The sequence below is a fragment of the Phascolarctos cinereus genome, unplaced genomic scaffold (assembly GCF_003287225.1).
Source record: "Phascolarctos cinereus isolate Bilbo 61053 unplaced genomic scaffold, phaCin_HiC Scaffold_3;HRSCAF=262, whole genome shotgun sequence".
In the NCBI taxonomy this organism is placed as follows: domain Eukaryota; kingdom Metazoa; phylum Chordata; class Mammalia; order Diprotodontia; family Phascolarctidae; genus Phascolarctos; species Phascolarctos cinereus.
Genome location: NW_027555736.1, coordinates 244,846,859 through 244,860,534, shown reverse-complemented (window position 1 = coordinate 244,860,534; position 13,676 = coordinate 244,846,859). Strand labels below are relative to the sequence as shown.

At 45.0% G+C, this 13,676-nt stretch overlaps 1 protein-coding gene across 1 annotated transcript in view; it reads left to right on the top strand.

Annotated features, from left to right (window-relative positions):
• SPTB (spectrin beta, erythrocytic) overlaps positions 1 to 11,668 on the top strand; it is a 167,013-nt gene extending 155,345 nt beyond the window's left edge. Inside the window, 4 exon segments of the mRNA XM_021004711.2 lie at positions 3,192 to 3,421; positions 5,872 to 6,045; positions 6,742 to 6,784; positions 7,819 to 11,668. Of these exon segments, the coding sequence (XP_020860370.2) occupies positions 3,192 to 3,421; positions 5,872 to 6,045; positions 6,742 to 6,784; positions 7,819 to 7,986 (615 nt within the window). The 3' untranslated portion in view covers positions 7,987 to 11,668.
• Positions 11,669 to 13,676: the final 2,008 nt, after the last annotated feature.

Below are 13,676 nucleotides of genomic sequence, written 5' to 3'. Positions count from 1 at the left end.
CCGGTAGCTTTCTCCCCATTAAAATTATTTTGCATATTCTTTGTATTGATTTATTTGTGTCTACATTGTCTCCTTCAGTAGGATGAAAGCTCCATGAGGACAGAGGTACCTTTGCTTTTGTCTTTGTATCCCCAGCATCTAGCATAGTAGGTGCTTAATAAATGTTGCATTGAGTTGAATTAACTTTATCGGTCACTCAGCTAGCATTTATTAAGTACTTGCTGCGTGCCAGGCACTGTTCTCAGCTTGGGAAATACAAATAGTAGTAGAAAGAGAAATAGCTGCTGCCCTCAAGGAGCTTACATTCTGATGGGGGAAGACAACATCTAAAAGAAAGCTGAAAAGGCATGGGTATACCTGGTAGGAGAATGGGGCTTCGGGATAAAGAGCTGGGGCACAGGGAGGCTTGAGGATGGTAGTCGGAACCAAGTCCAAAATAGCATTTTACCTCGTGACTTTCTCCACCTCATTAAGGCGAATCAAGAACTTAATACCTGTTCTGTTTTCAGCAAGAGAGAGAACTCCAGTCAGTCAGGAAACATTAAGTGCCTACTATACACCAGGCCAATTTACACTAATAATACGAAGAAAGGCAAATGACAGTTTCTACTCTCCAGGAACTTATGATCTAATGGGGGGGACAATATGCAAACAATCATTTACAAGCAAGCTATATAGACACGATAAACTGGAGACAATCAACAGAGGGAAGGCATAGAATTTTTTTATTTTAAAATTATATTTATTTCATTAAATATTTCTCAATCACACTTAAAAATTTTTCATATTCATTTTTAAAAATTTTGAGTTCCAAATTTTTTCCCTCCTCTCCCTCCCCTACCCCTTGAGAAGGCAAATGATATGGACGTGTGAAGTCACATAAAACACTTTCATGTTAGTCATGTTACAAAAGAACACATATAAGAAGTAAGAAAAATTTAAAACGTTGAAAAGGTATGGTTCAATTTATATTCAGGGTTCATCAATTCTCTTTTTAGAGTGGATAGCATTTTTCATCATGGGTCCTTTGGAATTGTCTTGGATCATTGTCTTGATCAGAGTAGCTAAGTCTTTCATAATATTGCTGCATACAGTGTTCTGGTTCTGCTCACTTCACTCTGCTTCAGTTCATATAAGTAGAAGGAGGATCAGGAAACACTTCCTGTTGAAGGTTGGACTTTAGCTGGGACTTGAAGGAAGCCAGGATATCCAGATAGTTGAATTCCACCTTTACTGCTATATTATTTCTGTGTGGCAAGTTTGTGATCCCTGTCCTGATTGCATTATCCATTTCTTCCTTCTGGCCCAGTGGGAAGTATCATTCTCCCACCACAGTATCATTTGCTTCTCCTTCCAAATGCTGTTACCATACTTCTTCCCTCTGGTCTTATGCACATATCAGTTACATGTTTTTAATATACAGTGCCAGTCCCTTGCCACTTTTAGCTCATTTGTCCCAGCGCTTAGCACAGCGCCTAGCACACAGTAGGCACTTAATAAATGTTACTAATTGATTTCAAGAAACTGCTGCTTTCTCAAACAATCCAGTTCCATCCCTGATACCTGTTACAAAACTTCCTTGGTCTTCCTTCTTCCCTCCATTCTCTGTCACATTCTTCTCCTCACAAATTTCCTGTCAGCGATCAGGGATCTTTCCTTTCTTATCAGATACTTTTTCTTCTTTATTTTCCTTCTGAAGCATTTTTTTTTTCCAATCTCTGGGAACATTTCCTTTTCCCTGATAATCTGAATAGTAGAGAAGCATTCTTCTAGATCTTTTTTGGAAGAAAAATATGTATTTTTTTCTCTTTAGCAGAGAGATTTTAATAACCTGCATTTTATTCACCTATTGATATTCCTTGTCATGGGACATAAGGCAAGGGTGCAGAATATCAAGGGAAGTTTTTGTTTTAGTTTTTTTTTTTTAATAGAATGTGTGAGAACTGAGCATGTGTACAGGCAAGGGTATGAAGTGAGTACCAAGGATGTAGGTCAAGGAGAATACCATGAAACCAAGAAATAGGAGCTAGAAGGGTTATCACCATGGCTGTTGACTTCTCTGAGGATGACAGCAGATGAGTGGAAGAGAAAGACTGAAACAAGTGCTAAAATTGTTAAAGATAGAGGCATTGTGGTGCAGCGGACGGAGTGCTGGATTTGGAGTCAGAAGGACAGAGGGGAAGCATTTATTGGGCATCCACTATGGGCTAGGCACTATGCTCAGTGCTTTACAAATATACCGGAGGTAAGTTGGAGATGATCATCTCAATTTTACAGTGGAGGAAACTGAGGTAACTTGCTAATAAATTTTGATTTGAACTCAGGTCTTCCTGACTTGAGGCCTGGTGTTCTCTATTCACCTCCCCATCTAGCTGCTGCCATTTAGAAAGCCTCCATCAGAGGACTGGTGATTGGATCCTTCTCTATAAGCCACTACCTGATTGCCTTCCAGAGGGTGACTGACTCTTGCTCCCTTCAGGGTCCTGGGAATTTCTAGCACTATCATTCATGAGCTCCCCAGTATTGACCAACCAGTTGACATCAGTTAGCTTTTACAAAAAGGCATTTACTGAGAAATCAAGAGCAAGGACATAAATTATAAAAAAAAAAAATAAACCCATCCCCTAAGCCATGTGTACTTTCTCCTCTGCACACACATACTGGGTCTCATTTTCTTCACCTGTAAAATGAGGCGGGGCTAAACTAGATGATTTCTAGTCCCCCCAATAGTGCTAAATCCATAATTCTGTGAGAGAGTATCTTATGTCCACATGACATTGACAAGGGTTGGGGAGGGGGTGGTGGAATCTGTTAACACTGATGGGGAACTCTCTGGATGGGATGCCAAAGTGAGGATTCAAGGTAGCCAGGAGGTGGCAAATGAAACCAGGGAGGAAGAGGGGAAGACAACGTTCATTCCCACCTCCTGATCTGCGGATGTTTACTATTTTAGGACCAGAGAGAGGACACACACGTGGTGCAGGTTGAGGTGCTAGGGATTGAGGTAGGGAGGTTTGGGTGGAAATGCACCCAGGACCTGGATCTCCCTCCCCAGACCTGCCTCTAAAGGAAGAGAGTAAAGGATCCATGTTTAATGGCTCTTTCAACCCCTGTGATGTGCTTGAACCAGCGCATCATCTGTGGAACCTCAGCCACATTCAGTAAGGTCTGCCTCTCCTATTTGCCACCAGACACAGGAAGAAGACAAGCAGAGGCAGCAGCAGCAGGAGGAGAGAACAGGCAGAGAAGAGAAGTTGACCCTGGAACCGCTTTTCAAAGTTCTAGACACACCTATGAGTGAGAGTGAGGAGACAGCGACCACCCTGCCTGCCCAGCTGGACCGATCCCACAGCATGCAGATGGAGGGTTATTTGGGTCGCAAGCATGACCTGGAGGGGCCCAATAAGAAGGCATCCAACAGGTGGGGGACAGCAGGGACAGCCTTATCTGTAAGCTGAGCAGGTGGCAGAAGAGGCAGACTCATGCACAGGATGATTTAAAGAGTTCTCTTCCCTCCCCTAGCCATCAGTCGATCCCTGATATTCCACAGCTAGAGATGCATTAATTTGTCGAAAGCTTCCTCCCTCTGAAAATGAAAATACCACCAAGAGCATTAATGCAACTATAATGAAGAGATAATTGCACCTAGGCTCAGAAGGTCTGGATTTGAATTCCTGTTATGCTATTTACTGTCTGTGTGACCTTGAACAAGTCATTTAGTGCTTTCAGCTTGAGTTTCTTTAGCTATAAAATGAAAAGATCGGAGTGAGCTCTAGTGTTTGTTCCACCTCTAAATCCTCTGATCGTATGATCTCAGCGATCAAAGAACCTCTAAGTGTCCTTCTCTTGGTCTATGAGAATGGAGAGAGTGCAGAAAGATATGCAATACTTTGAGGGGAAGGTAAAAAAGGAAAAGGGTGCCAAAAGGGGAGGCCTGGGGGTCTGAGAACAGAATGTGCTGCGCAGTTTTGTTGTGGGCTGATTCTGAGGCTTAACTTTGGGCATGAGGACATCCTTCTCTCCTTTTCCCCCATCAGATTCTAGACATCTTCCCTTCACCACCAACAGGAGATTAGATTCAGCAGCAGGCTAGGGTCAGAAATGAGGGGATGGGGGCAGCTAAGCGGTGCAGTGGATAGAGCACCGACCCTGGAGTCAGGAGGATCTGAGTTCAAATCTCAGACACATCACGAGCTTTGTGACTCTGGGCAAGTCACTTAACCACAAAAGAACTAAGGGGATGTAGCACAATAGCGCCTCAGTCAGGAGGTTTCTGAGCTGTGAGAGATGCCAGGCGCATCTCGGGTCAGCAGTGGGGCCCCCAGTACTGGGTTAACAAAGGGGCTCCTTCAAGGAATAGAGCTAGGCTATACAAATCTTCATATAGCTAGGCCACTACTGGCATATCTAAAAGCACAAACCATGATAGTGACTTGATGGGCTACGACTAATCGACCTTTGCAGTGGTCCCTCCATAGTCACTGAAACTCTCCATGGCCTTCACCTGCTCCCAGTCCTTTGTTCCAGGGGCTTCTCTGGAGCAACTGGGGGTGAGATCCAAGGCAGGCCTGGTAATCGTTCTGTACCCAACTCCAACAGCCTCAGGACCCACCTAAGGAACTCCCTGGGGCTTCATGCTGTCCTCATGTTACTTGCAGATCCTGGGGGCCATTCACATCTTGGTCAGATTCCTTGGGCTTAATCCCCTAGCAGAGGTCTGTGAACTTGTTTGTTTTATCTATTTTAAGATATTATTGAGAAGGGGCCCATAGGATTCACCTGAATGCCAGAGGGGTCCGTGGCACAAAAAAAAATTAAGAATCCCCACATTAGGGCACTAAGACATATACCCTTTTCCTTGTTTTACAGAACCACCTCCAGTCAGCCCCTGCTAAGGATGCTCTTCAAAGCTTCCTTCTGTGGACAGTAGCCATAGGGAGGCCCAAGAGTTCCTAGGGGTTGTGACTATTCATCAGGGCCCAGAGTTCTGAAGTTTGCCATATCCCCAAGCCTATCAAGTAATAAAATGAATCTTCCAAGACCAAGGAGGCCAGAACTTCTCTGGTCTGATTCGAATTGACCTGAGGCCAATTTAGCTTGGTCCAGCTCATCATAAAGAAGCATTTTTGAATCAGATGAGCCCTTACCCAATGAGTCTGCTATCTGTTCCACGTTATCCTCACTTAGTTGTGGGCTAGGGCTCTTCAAGGAATAAACTCTGAGGTGCAGTAAGACAGCATGCCCCACCATGTAGGGGTGGAAGTCACAGGCCCTACATTAAGAAAGTCGGGGTAGAAGGCTTTCACAAAAGATCTGGTGTCTAATGCCAGCTCTTAGGAGGAGAGATGAAAGAGCAGGAAATTATGGTCGGAGAGAGGAATTTCAGAGTTTAGGTTCTTGAAGGTGGTATAATTCTGGTAACAATGAAGTGGACAGTGGGACCAAGCCTGGAAGTAGCAAAAGTGCATGTGGAGGCTCTTAGAGTTACTTTAGAGCCAGTTACTGGCTCTAAACCTCAGTTTCTTCATCTGTCAAATCGGGATAACAAACCTGTCTTACTCACAGGGAAAGTGTGAGCATCCTCTGAGATTAGCTGTGGGAAAACACTCTGAAAACTGTAAAGCATTGTAAGGTATCATACTATTATCAGCCTTAAGTTCCAGGTCTGCTGCTAATTTACTATGGGACTTTTCACCTCAGTGCTTCAATGGCCTTGTCAAGTGAGCATAACCTTTCTACGCTGCAGTGCTGTTGTAAGGTTGAAATGAGATGAGTTTTTAAAAGGTGTTATTACCAATATAAAAATTATTATTAAGAACTGCATTTGGGCCCAGAGGTGACCAGAGATTCTATTTTTTTTCTCATTTTCAGGTCCTGGAATAACCTGTACTGTGTGCTCAGAAATAATGAGTTAACATTCTACAAAGATGCTAAGAATTTGGCCATGGGGGTGCCATACCATGGGGAAGAGCCTTTGGGTCTGAGGCATGCCATTTGTGAAGTTGCTGCTGACTATAAGAAGAAGAAACATGTCTTTAAATTGAGGTGAAGTCGTGTGGGAGGCTGGGGCAGGGACCATCCATTCTTCTACCCTAAGCATCAAGAGTTCAAGGTTGTGTGGAATTCATGTAGGTCAAGGCAGCTGGTAAATCAAACAGGATGCTAGCTGAGAGGGCGTGACTACATGTAAGGACCTTCATCTAGGTCCAAAGAGCGTACAGTCTCCTGGGTGAGGTTGACCCTGCTAGTTTACCAGAATTCTCAGTCCCTGGGACAATGGGGAGGGGAATTAATCTCAACCCTTTCCCCTTATGCCCCAAGAAGCTTGCCCCCCATACCCTCCAAGAAGACTCAGCAGTCCTGGGTTTAGACTGGGTTCATGGCTTCTCTGGAGTATTTGGCCCCAAGCAGATGTTGAAGCCTCCAAGGAGGGCTTTAGTTTACCTTCAGCTGGGCCTAATGAGGCCACAAACTTCCTGACTTGAGCTATAGTCCACTCGAGAATGGAATCAGTACCAACCCAACCTTCAAAGATCCCTCAAAGCTCAGAAGGCCCTAGGGTCAAATAGCTGTGTTCTACTTTGGCCTGAGGCACATTTATTTGTAGGGGCTGCTGTGAGGTAGAAGTCTGAGAGAAATGGGGATATAGAGTCCTTCAAAGATATGAACTAGCTTCTTGCTTAATCTGTGTTGGGGCCTTATAGGGGCAACCACAGGACAAGAAACTCTTTCTCATTCCAGGTTGAGTAATGGCAGTGAATGGCTTTTCCATGGCAAGGATGAGGTAAGTTCAGAATAGGAAAAGCACAAACATTGCAAGAGAAGGTAGCATTATGCAAGGCACCATGGGTGGAGGTGGAGGTGCAAGGTGGAGGAGGATGTGGTTCATATCCCTTTAAACACAGGACTGACCTTACTCAGTCTGGTACCAGAGGGAGGTCAAAGATGCCTGTCCCCCAAGAGAGCACATCTGGTCTTGTCCCAAACATCCTGTGGAATACACAGTAGGCTCCCTTGTCTTCAGGCAATTTTGTATGTATATTTCATATATGTGGAGAGAGAGAGAGAGAGAGAGAGAGAGAGAGAGAGAGAGAGAGAGAGAGAGAGAGAGAGAGAAAGAGAGAGAGAGAGAGAGAGAGAGAGAGAATGTGTGTATATATATATGTATATATATATATATATACATATATATATGTATATATATATATATATATATATACATATATATATACACACACATATATATTTGTGTATCCTATTATGTGTCTGTTTCTACGTATATATCTGTGACCTCCCCTGAGGGAAGCCCTACCCGCATTAGGTAGGGTAACTACCTTGTGTTCTAGTGTTTAGTTCTGAAACGCAAAACTAAAACATTGAAAGGCCTCATGAAGCACAAGGATGGCTCAACCCGTCTTGCCCTTTTCCAGGGCCAGCTTTGGTCACATAGACACGTGTTTGAGACTCAGGCTCATCTTCAGTGTGACCTCATGAGGGGCTTGAACAGTAATGTCGGAAAAAGTGAATTTGAGCTTCCGTGTTCCTCTTTCATTCATTGATACACTTATTTTCCTTACACATACACAGGCATGCACATGTGCACACACCAACTGACATAGACATAGCCTCTGCTCCTTTCTACCTAGAAGCCACTGGGTTAGGGTTATTACTGTACAATTTCATACCAGCATTCAGTGATGACTGAGCCTGTAGCTGAGGGGTTATTTCACAACATACCCTCTTTCCAAGGTGTAGGGGATACTTACCTCTAGCTCCCTCCCTTACCCCTCTTTTCCTTTTCTTTCTCCCCTTCCACAGGAAGAGATGCTCTCCTGGCTTCAGGGTGTGAGCACAGCTATCACCGAGTCCCAAAGCATCCAAGTTAAGGCCCAGAGCCTCCCCCTACCCTCCATCGCCGGCACAGACACCAGCTTTGGAAAGAAGGACAAGGAGAAGAGATTCAGCTTCTTCCCCAAAAAGAAATAGCTCCTTCCCCTATTCCTTTGTGGGATGGGGGCAGGTGAAGGAGAGAGAGGTGAAAGGTCCACCTTGGACCCCCACCCCATTGGACAACATTAATTCTGCTCAGGACGTTCAGTGCAGAGGCCCCCAGCCCAGGCCAACCATCGTTTCCCTCAACCCCCCACTCTCCACTGTCCAGGCAGGATGCCCACAAGCTTTACCTCAGCCACAATCCACTGGCCACTCCCCGGCCAATCCCTTCTTCCCCCTACCCCATGTGTCTCCTTAGCCCCATTGACCCAGCCTTTGTCTGTAGCCCAGTCCACCCCTATGTGGTCATAGGGGCTAAGGATCAGTCTCAGCCCAGGTCTGGGGAGAGGAATAGGCTGGACTGAATCAGAACAGCCTGGAGGGTAAATTCCATTCCCTCTCAGCACTAACACTGCACTATATAAGGGGCTGTCACCTCATCCCACATGAGGGCCCTGTGGCATGGCAGACCTTTGAGGGCAAAGCTGGGATTGCACTCCTTGTCTACTATCACTTTCCCTGTCTTCTAATTTAGGATGGGCCTACTTTCCACTCCTCTCAATACTACTCCCCTGCCCAGCCTGGGAAATCACTGAGGTAGGAGAGAATTTCTCTGACTAAAGACATGCCCAGAGAAGGGAAAAAGGGGCCTGTGTAGGGCAGAAGCCTTTCCGCAGTCCTTCACTACACCTTAATCAGACACCTATATATCCTGTGTCCTTGAGCTGTGTATGGACTCACCGGCCCCACCCTCTCCTCTAGGATGAAGGCTCCTTTAGGCCTCACATACTACTTTTTTCTTCCCCTTGCCCCCAAGCAACCTATGATTTGACTGCTATCTCACACCCATTCACCCTTTCAATGGTGGGCTTAGGAGAAGTGGAGGCAAGCTTCTCAGCTCCTGCTCTGTCCCAGGATAAACATCCTGTAGCTTAAGGACATGCAGAATCTTAGCATTTGGACAGAGTGACGGTAAAGAAAGGTTACAGAGCCATGGATATCATCCAGGTCCATAGGCTTCCCCAAGAAATGGGACTTCCGCCTCCAGTGCCATCCACTTTTGCCCTCCCCATAATGCCATTGTTCATAAGGCCAGTTTTCTGGGAGTCCTTCTTGAACTGTATAACTAATTGCCAGCAATTTGCCCAGGTCAGTACCCATTACTTGGGTGGCAGGAAGAAGGGACAAGAGAGCTCTTTAAAAAATGATGGTTAGAGCTCCTGAATCCTAAGCCCTGAGAGGAGACTGATCCCTTGTCTCTGCCTCTGCCTCTGCTCTGGTTTTAAACCTCATCAGCAGATCAATCTAGTAGCAATATTTATATATATACATATAACTCAGATTCAGGGCCCTTCCTCCTTCCGTGCTGATCTGGGGCCCTTGAGGGAGTAACAGTGCAGATTCTGCAGACTCCAGTTGGACAGCAGCCAAAGGGGCCTAAGAACACTCCAAAGCTGAAGACCCCAATGCACTCACTCTTCCTTTCCAGCTGGTACCCTTGAAGGTACCAGATTAGCAGAAAGCCCAGAGCATCTCACCCTACTGAGACAGAGGTTGAGAATCCCACAGTGCCCAGAGAATGATGTCACTGACAACCAGAGGTAAGCAGTCACTACATGTAGCTAGAATACCACCTCATGCTAGAGTTGGAGCCTATTAGGAGGTGAGCACACAGTAATGGTGTATTCATCCATCCATGGGGCTTCAAAGAGGAACATCTTTCAGAAGGGCAAGAAGGCTTTGAGTCCTGAAGGGGACAGATGGGTGCAGAGTTCATCTTCCCCCTCTGCTCACAGATAAATCTGAGATCTGTACATCCTGTTGTCTCTCAAGAAAAACCTTCTTACATGGGACCAGGGCCATTCCCGGAGGCCAGAGACTGAATTTTACAAGCCTCCCCTTCCATTGCTCCATTCTGAGAGCAACCTGACTCTAAGTGATGTCTTGTAAGGAAGGATAGGGGCCAGTGATGAAGTGGAGGTTGCAGTCTCTAGGGACAAGCACAAGGAGACATAACATTTCCCCAAGGGGAAAGAATAAGTGGATTAGGGTCCGGAGCCTGAAGAGGAAGACATCCTCATTCTCCCAGGTCCAGTGAAAGGACCTGCATTCTCTGTCTCCACCGTCTTACTGAAGAAAGGGAACTGGAGTAACTTGAAATTCCTTATGAAAAGGTGAGGGCTCTGCTGGGGACAGCACTGTGGATAGATACTGAGCAACAGCAGCTCAAGCTGTACCCATTGGTGCCCAGAAGCCTTTAGAGGCACCCATTTGGCCTACACCTCTCAAGTTCTCCCTTCTCACATTAACCCCTGGCCATTGATGGTGGGAGAAGGCAGCGTACAGGAGAGCTGTATGGTTTCTGTCCTTTTGCTCTGGCATTACTCCAAGGTGTATTTCAAGGATTATTGATCAAAGAACATGAGAAGTTGCTTGATAGGAGCCTAGCATTCCCAGGGTGAGTCTGTCCACTTCAGGAACTAAGAGTCCTCTTTGAGCCCTAGATCAGTGACATGACCTTTAGTTGGCATCAGATCTCTTAATTTATCCAATTCCAACTCTCTGTTGGCCACCTAGAGTATTGTGGTCTCTGGCATGTAGCATTCCACTGTGGTCAGGGGAATATGAAATAGAAGGGTACCTACCTGGCCAAAAAAAAAAATAGGTGAGGCAGCATTTGGCATCTACAAAAACTGGCTCTAATCAGGAGTCTACAGAGAAGCTTCTCATGGCAGCAACTTTCCTCAACATTTCTGTGGGGGAATTCTTAAGGAGTTACCTGGGGCTGGAATGGGGGGTGGGGAGGATGCCATAAACTATTATTTTCCCCATCCCATGCTACCCCAAAGGGCACATTCAGGAGAGATAAACATCCCACCCCAGATCCCTGGGAGAGCTCATGGGGGCAGCTACCTCATTTCAGGTATGTGAAATGCCACCTTCTGCTCCTTTCCATCTCTATCATCCTGACCACCACCTTGAGCAGGAGACAGAACTGGGCTGAAACTGCAGGACAATTTACTCACCATGGGCTAGGTCATGCACCACCGGGACTGAGCTCCCGGGGAGCTACATAATTTTCTTACATTTTCTACTTTATGGTCTTTTTCTTTCATCCTTTTCCTATACCAGGTTCACACCGCTGTCCCTGTTAGTCTAACAGGCTTGTCTTCTCTTCAGAATGTTTTTTTGAGGGAGTGGCTCAGTTGATTCTCATCTACCCATTTATCCTTTGCTCCCCTCATCTAGATGTGGGCCAGGGTTGGACCTGTGTATGCAGGGAGGGGGCCTCCAACTCCCTATTTGGTACTGTCGCAGGAGGATGAAGGCTGAAATCTGCTGTAAACCATTCTGCTTTCCTGCCAGGCTCAAGGAACCCAGAAAGGTTCCTGGAAAAGATTACAGGAACAAGGAAGACGAGGCAAATGATGTCAGCTCATCACACAACTTTGTACCATGGACAAGAGAACTCAGGGAGGGTGGGTGAGGTGTGAGGGGGACCCTGAGAATAGCGGAGCCCAGTGAGCACAGACCCTCCAACCAGCTGGGCGCTAATCTCCATCTGCTCAAATGTGCTTCCACTGTGCAGAGAGGAAAATCAAACCTGAGTTTTTGCTTGGGAAGAGCTTCCCAATTCATTTAATAGAGTTTTTCTAATAAACTAATAACTCCCTGATCTCTTCTATTGTTTCGTGTGTTTGAATGGTTCCCTTTTGAATTGGGGAAAGGGATTTGCCAGGCATGAGAGAGCAAAGTCAGTAAAGCAAGAAGGAAAAATTCAGTGTTCTGTACCACAACTGGTGGAGTCTGAGAAACAGTGGAGACAACATCAATGGCCTCTGTACAACTGGAGGCTCAATAGTAAATTGCAGAGGTAGCTACTGTTTCTCTCTTCTCCGCTCCCCCACAACAGGTTAGACACACTCTAATCCTGTGGTATCTCTTGAAGCCAGTCAGAAAAATTTCAAGTAGGGAAATGACAGTGCACCAGGGGTCACGCGGGACTCACATTTCCAGAACATTCTGCTAATGGTCACGTCTTTCTCCAGTAATATAGTAAGCTGTCTGCTAACCTGTCTATCTGTAAGGTGATGGAGCGCCACCAGAAAGGAAGAAGGGGCTGGACTTTGGGCAGCTAAAGTAAGGTGTCAAGCCCACCTAAAGTTAATGCCCTTCATCCTCAGGAGAGCCCCTCAGGTTTTTATCCAAATTTGATTTACTCTTCTTTTTTTTTTTTAAACAGTTCTAACATTATTTGTTTATCTGGATTCTAAGTCTACAACAAATTAGAAGCCAGGAGAAGAGCTGCTTATAGCAAGATAAAGAACAATGAGAAATTGACAGACTGACAAACAGATACATTTAAAAAAACAACTAAAAAACCTATAGCAATCTTAAGTCATTCAATATGGAGGAAAAAAGAAACAATCATCCCCTATACAACACAAGTGGCCCAAAGAGCACCTGCCATATTATATAGTACAATAAATAATTAGTGTTCGTAATGGTGATCCTTGATTACTCAGAAAAATTATGCTGAATGTACTGGGAAGTAGGTATATATTTCTGAAAGATTTCTATCCAAAATTATCCAAAAAAAATTTTGGTTCTTAGAGAAGCTACTTGGAAAATTCATTTATTTCAAATAACTCATTCCCTAAGGCAAAGCCTTAGAAGGCCAAGTTTCACTCTAAAGATAGAGATGGCATGGAGGTGGTGCTCTTGGGTTCTTGAAGGCTACATAGATGAAACACAAGTTCTGAAAGTTGTTATGAGGCTGGAAAGGTTTACAGGAAAGGCCTTACTCTACTCTTACTTCACCTTTGCAACCTCAAGTCATCCTGTTTTTACCTGCTTCCTATATTCACAGATGTCTTGCATCAGGAAAAGCTAACCAAGGTGAAGCTGGTTCAGGAAGGGAACACGTTGGAGACACATAGAATTTAGGGCTGCAAGGAGCCTTAGAGAGCACCTCATTTAATCTCATTTTACTGAGGCCATATAAGGGGAGCCAGGGTGAGAAAATCTGACCCCAGACTTTCCAACTCTAAATCTAGTCCTTTCCCATTACACAACGCTTCTAACTGCAACCCCTTTCTCTCTATGCCACTGGTACCCTAGTCCAGGCCCCATGCCACTCCAGTCTAGGTAATAATAGTAGTAATATAATATGTACATTAACACTGTAAGGTTTGCAAAACACTTTATAAATATCTAATTTTATCCTCACAACCACCCTGAGGTAGGAGCTATTGTTATTCCTATTTTATAGATGAGGAAACTGAGGCAGAGAGAGGTTAAGTTACTTGCCCGCAGTCACATTGCTCATAACTGTCTGAGGTTAGGACAGCAGTTAGAATTTGAACTTGGGTCTCCAGGTTCAAAGCTATATCCACCGTACCACCTAACTGTCTTACCATCCTAAGCAATTTCACATAAGACTTCCCTATTCAAAAATCTCTATTTCTCATTATCTGTAGGAAAAGGTCCAAACTTTTCTGCCTGGAATTTAAGGCCCTCTATATCTTGTCCGGTATCTATCCAATCATATCTACCACACTGTCATATACAGATGCTTTCCTCCTTATTCCTCAAATAGCTAAAGCTCCCCTGGCTAGTTCTCACGTAACATAATTACCTTCATCCTTGATTCCATTCAATTTCATTTCCAAGATAGTAATTTC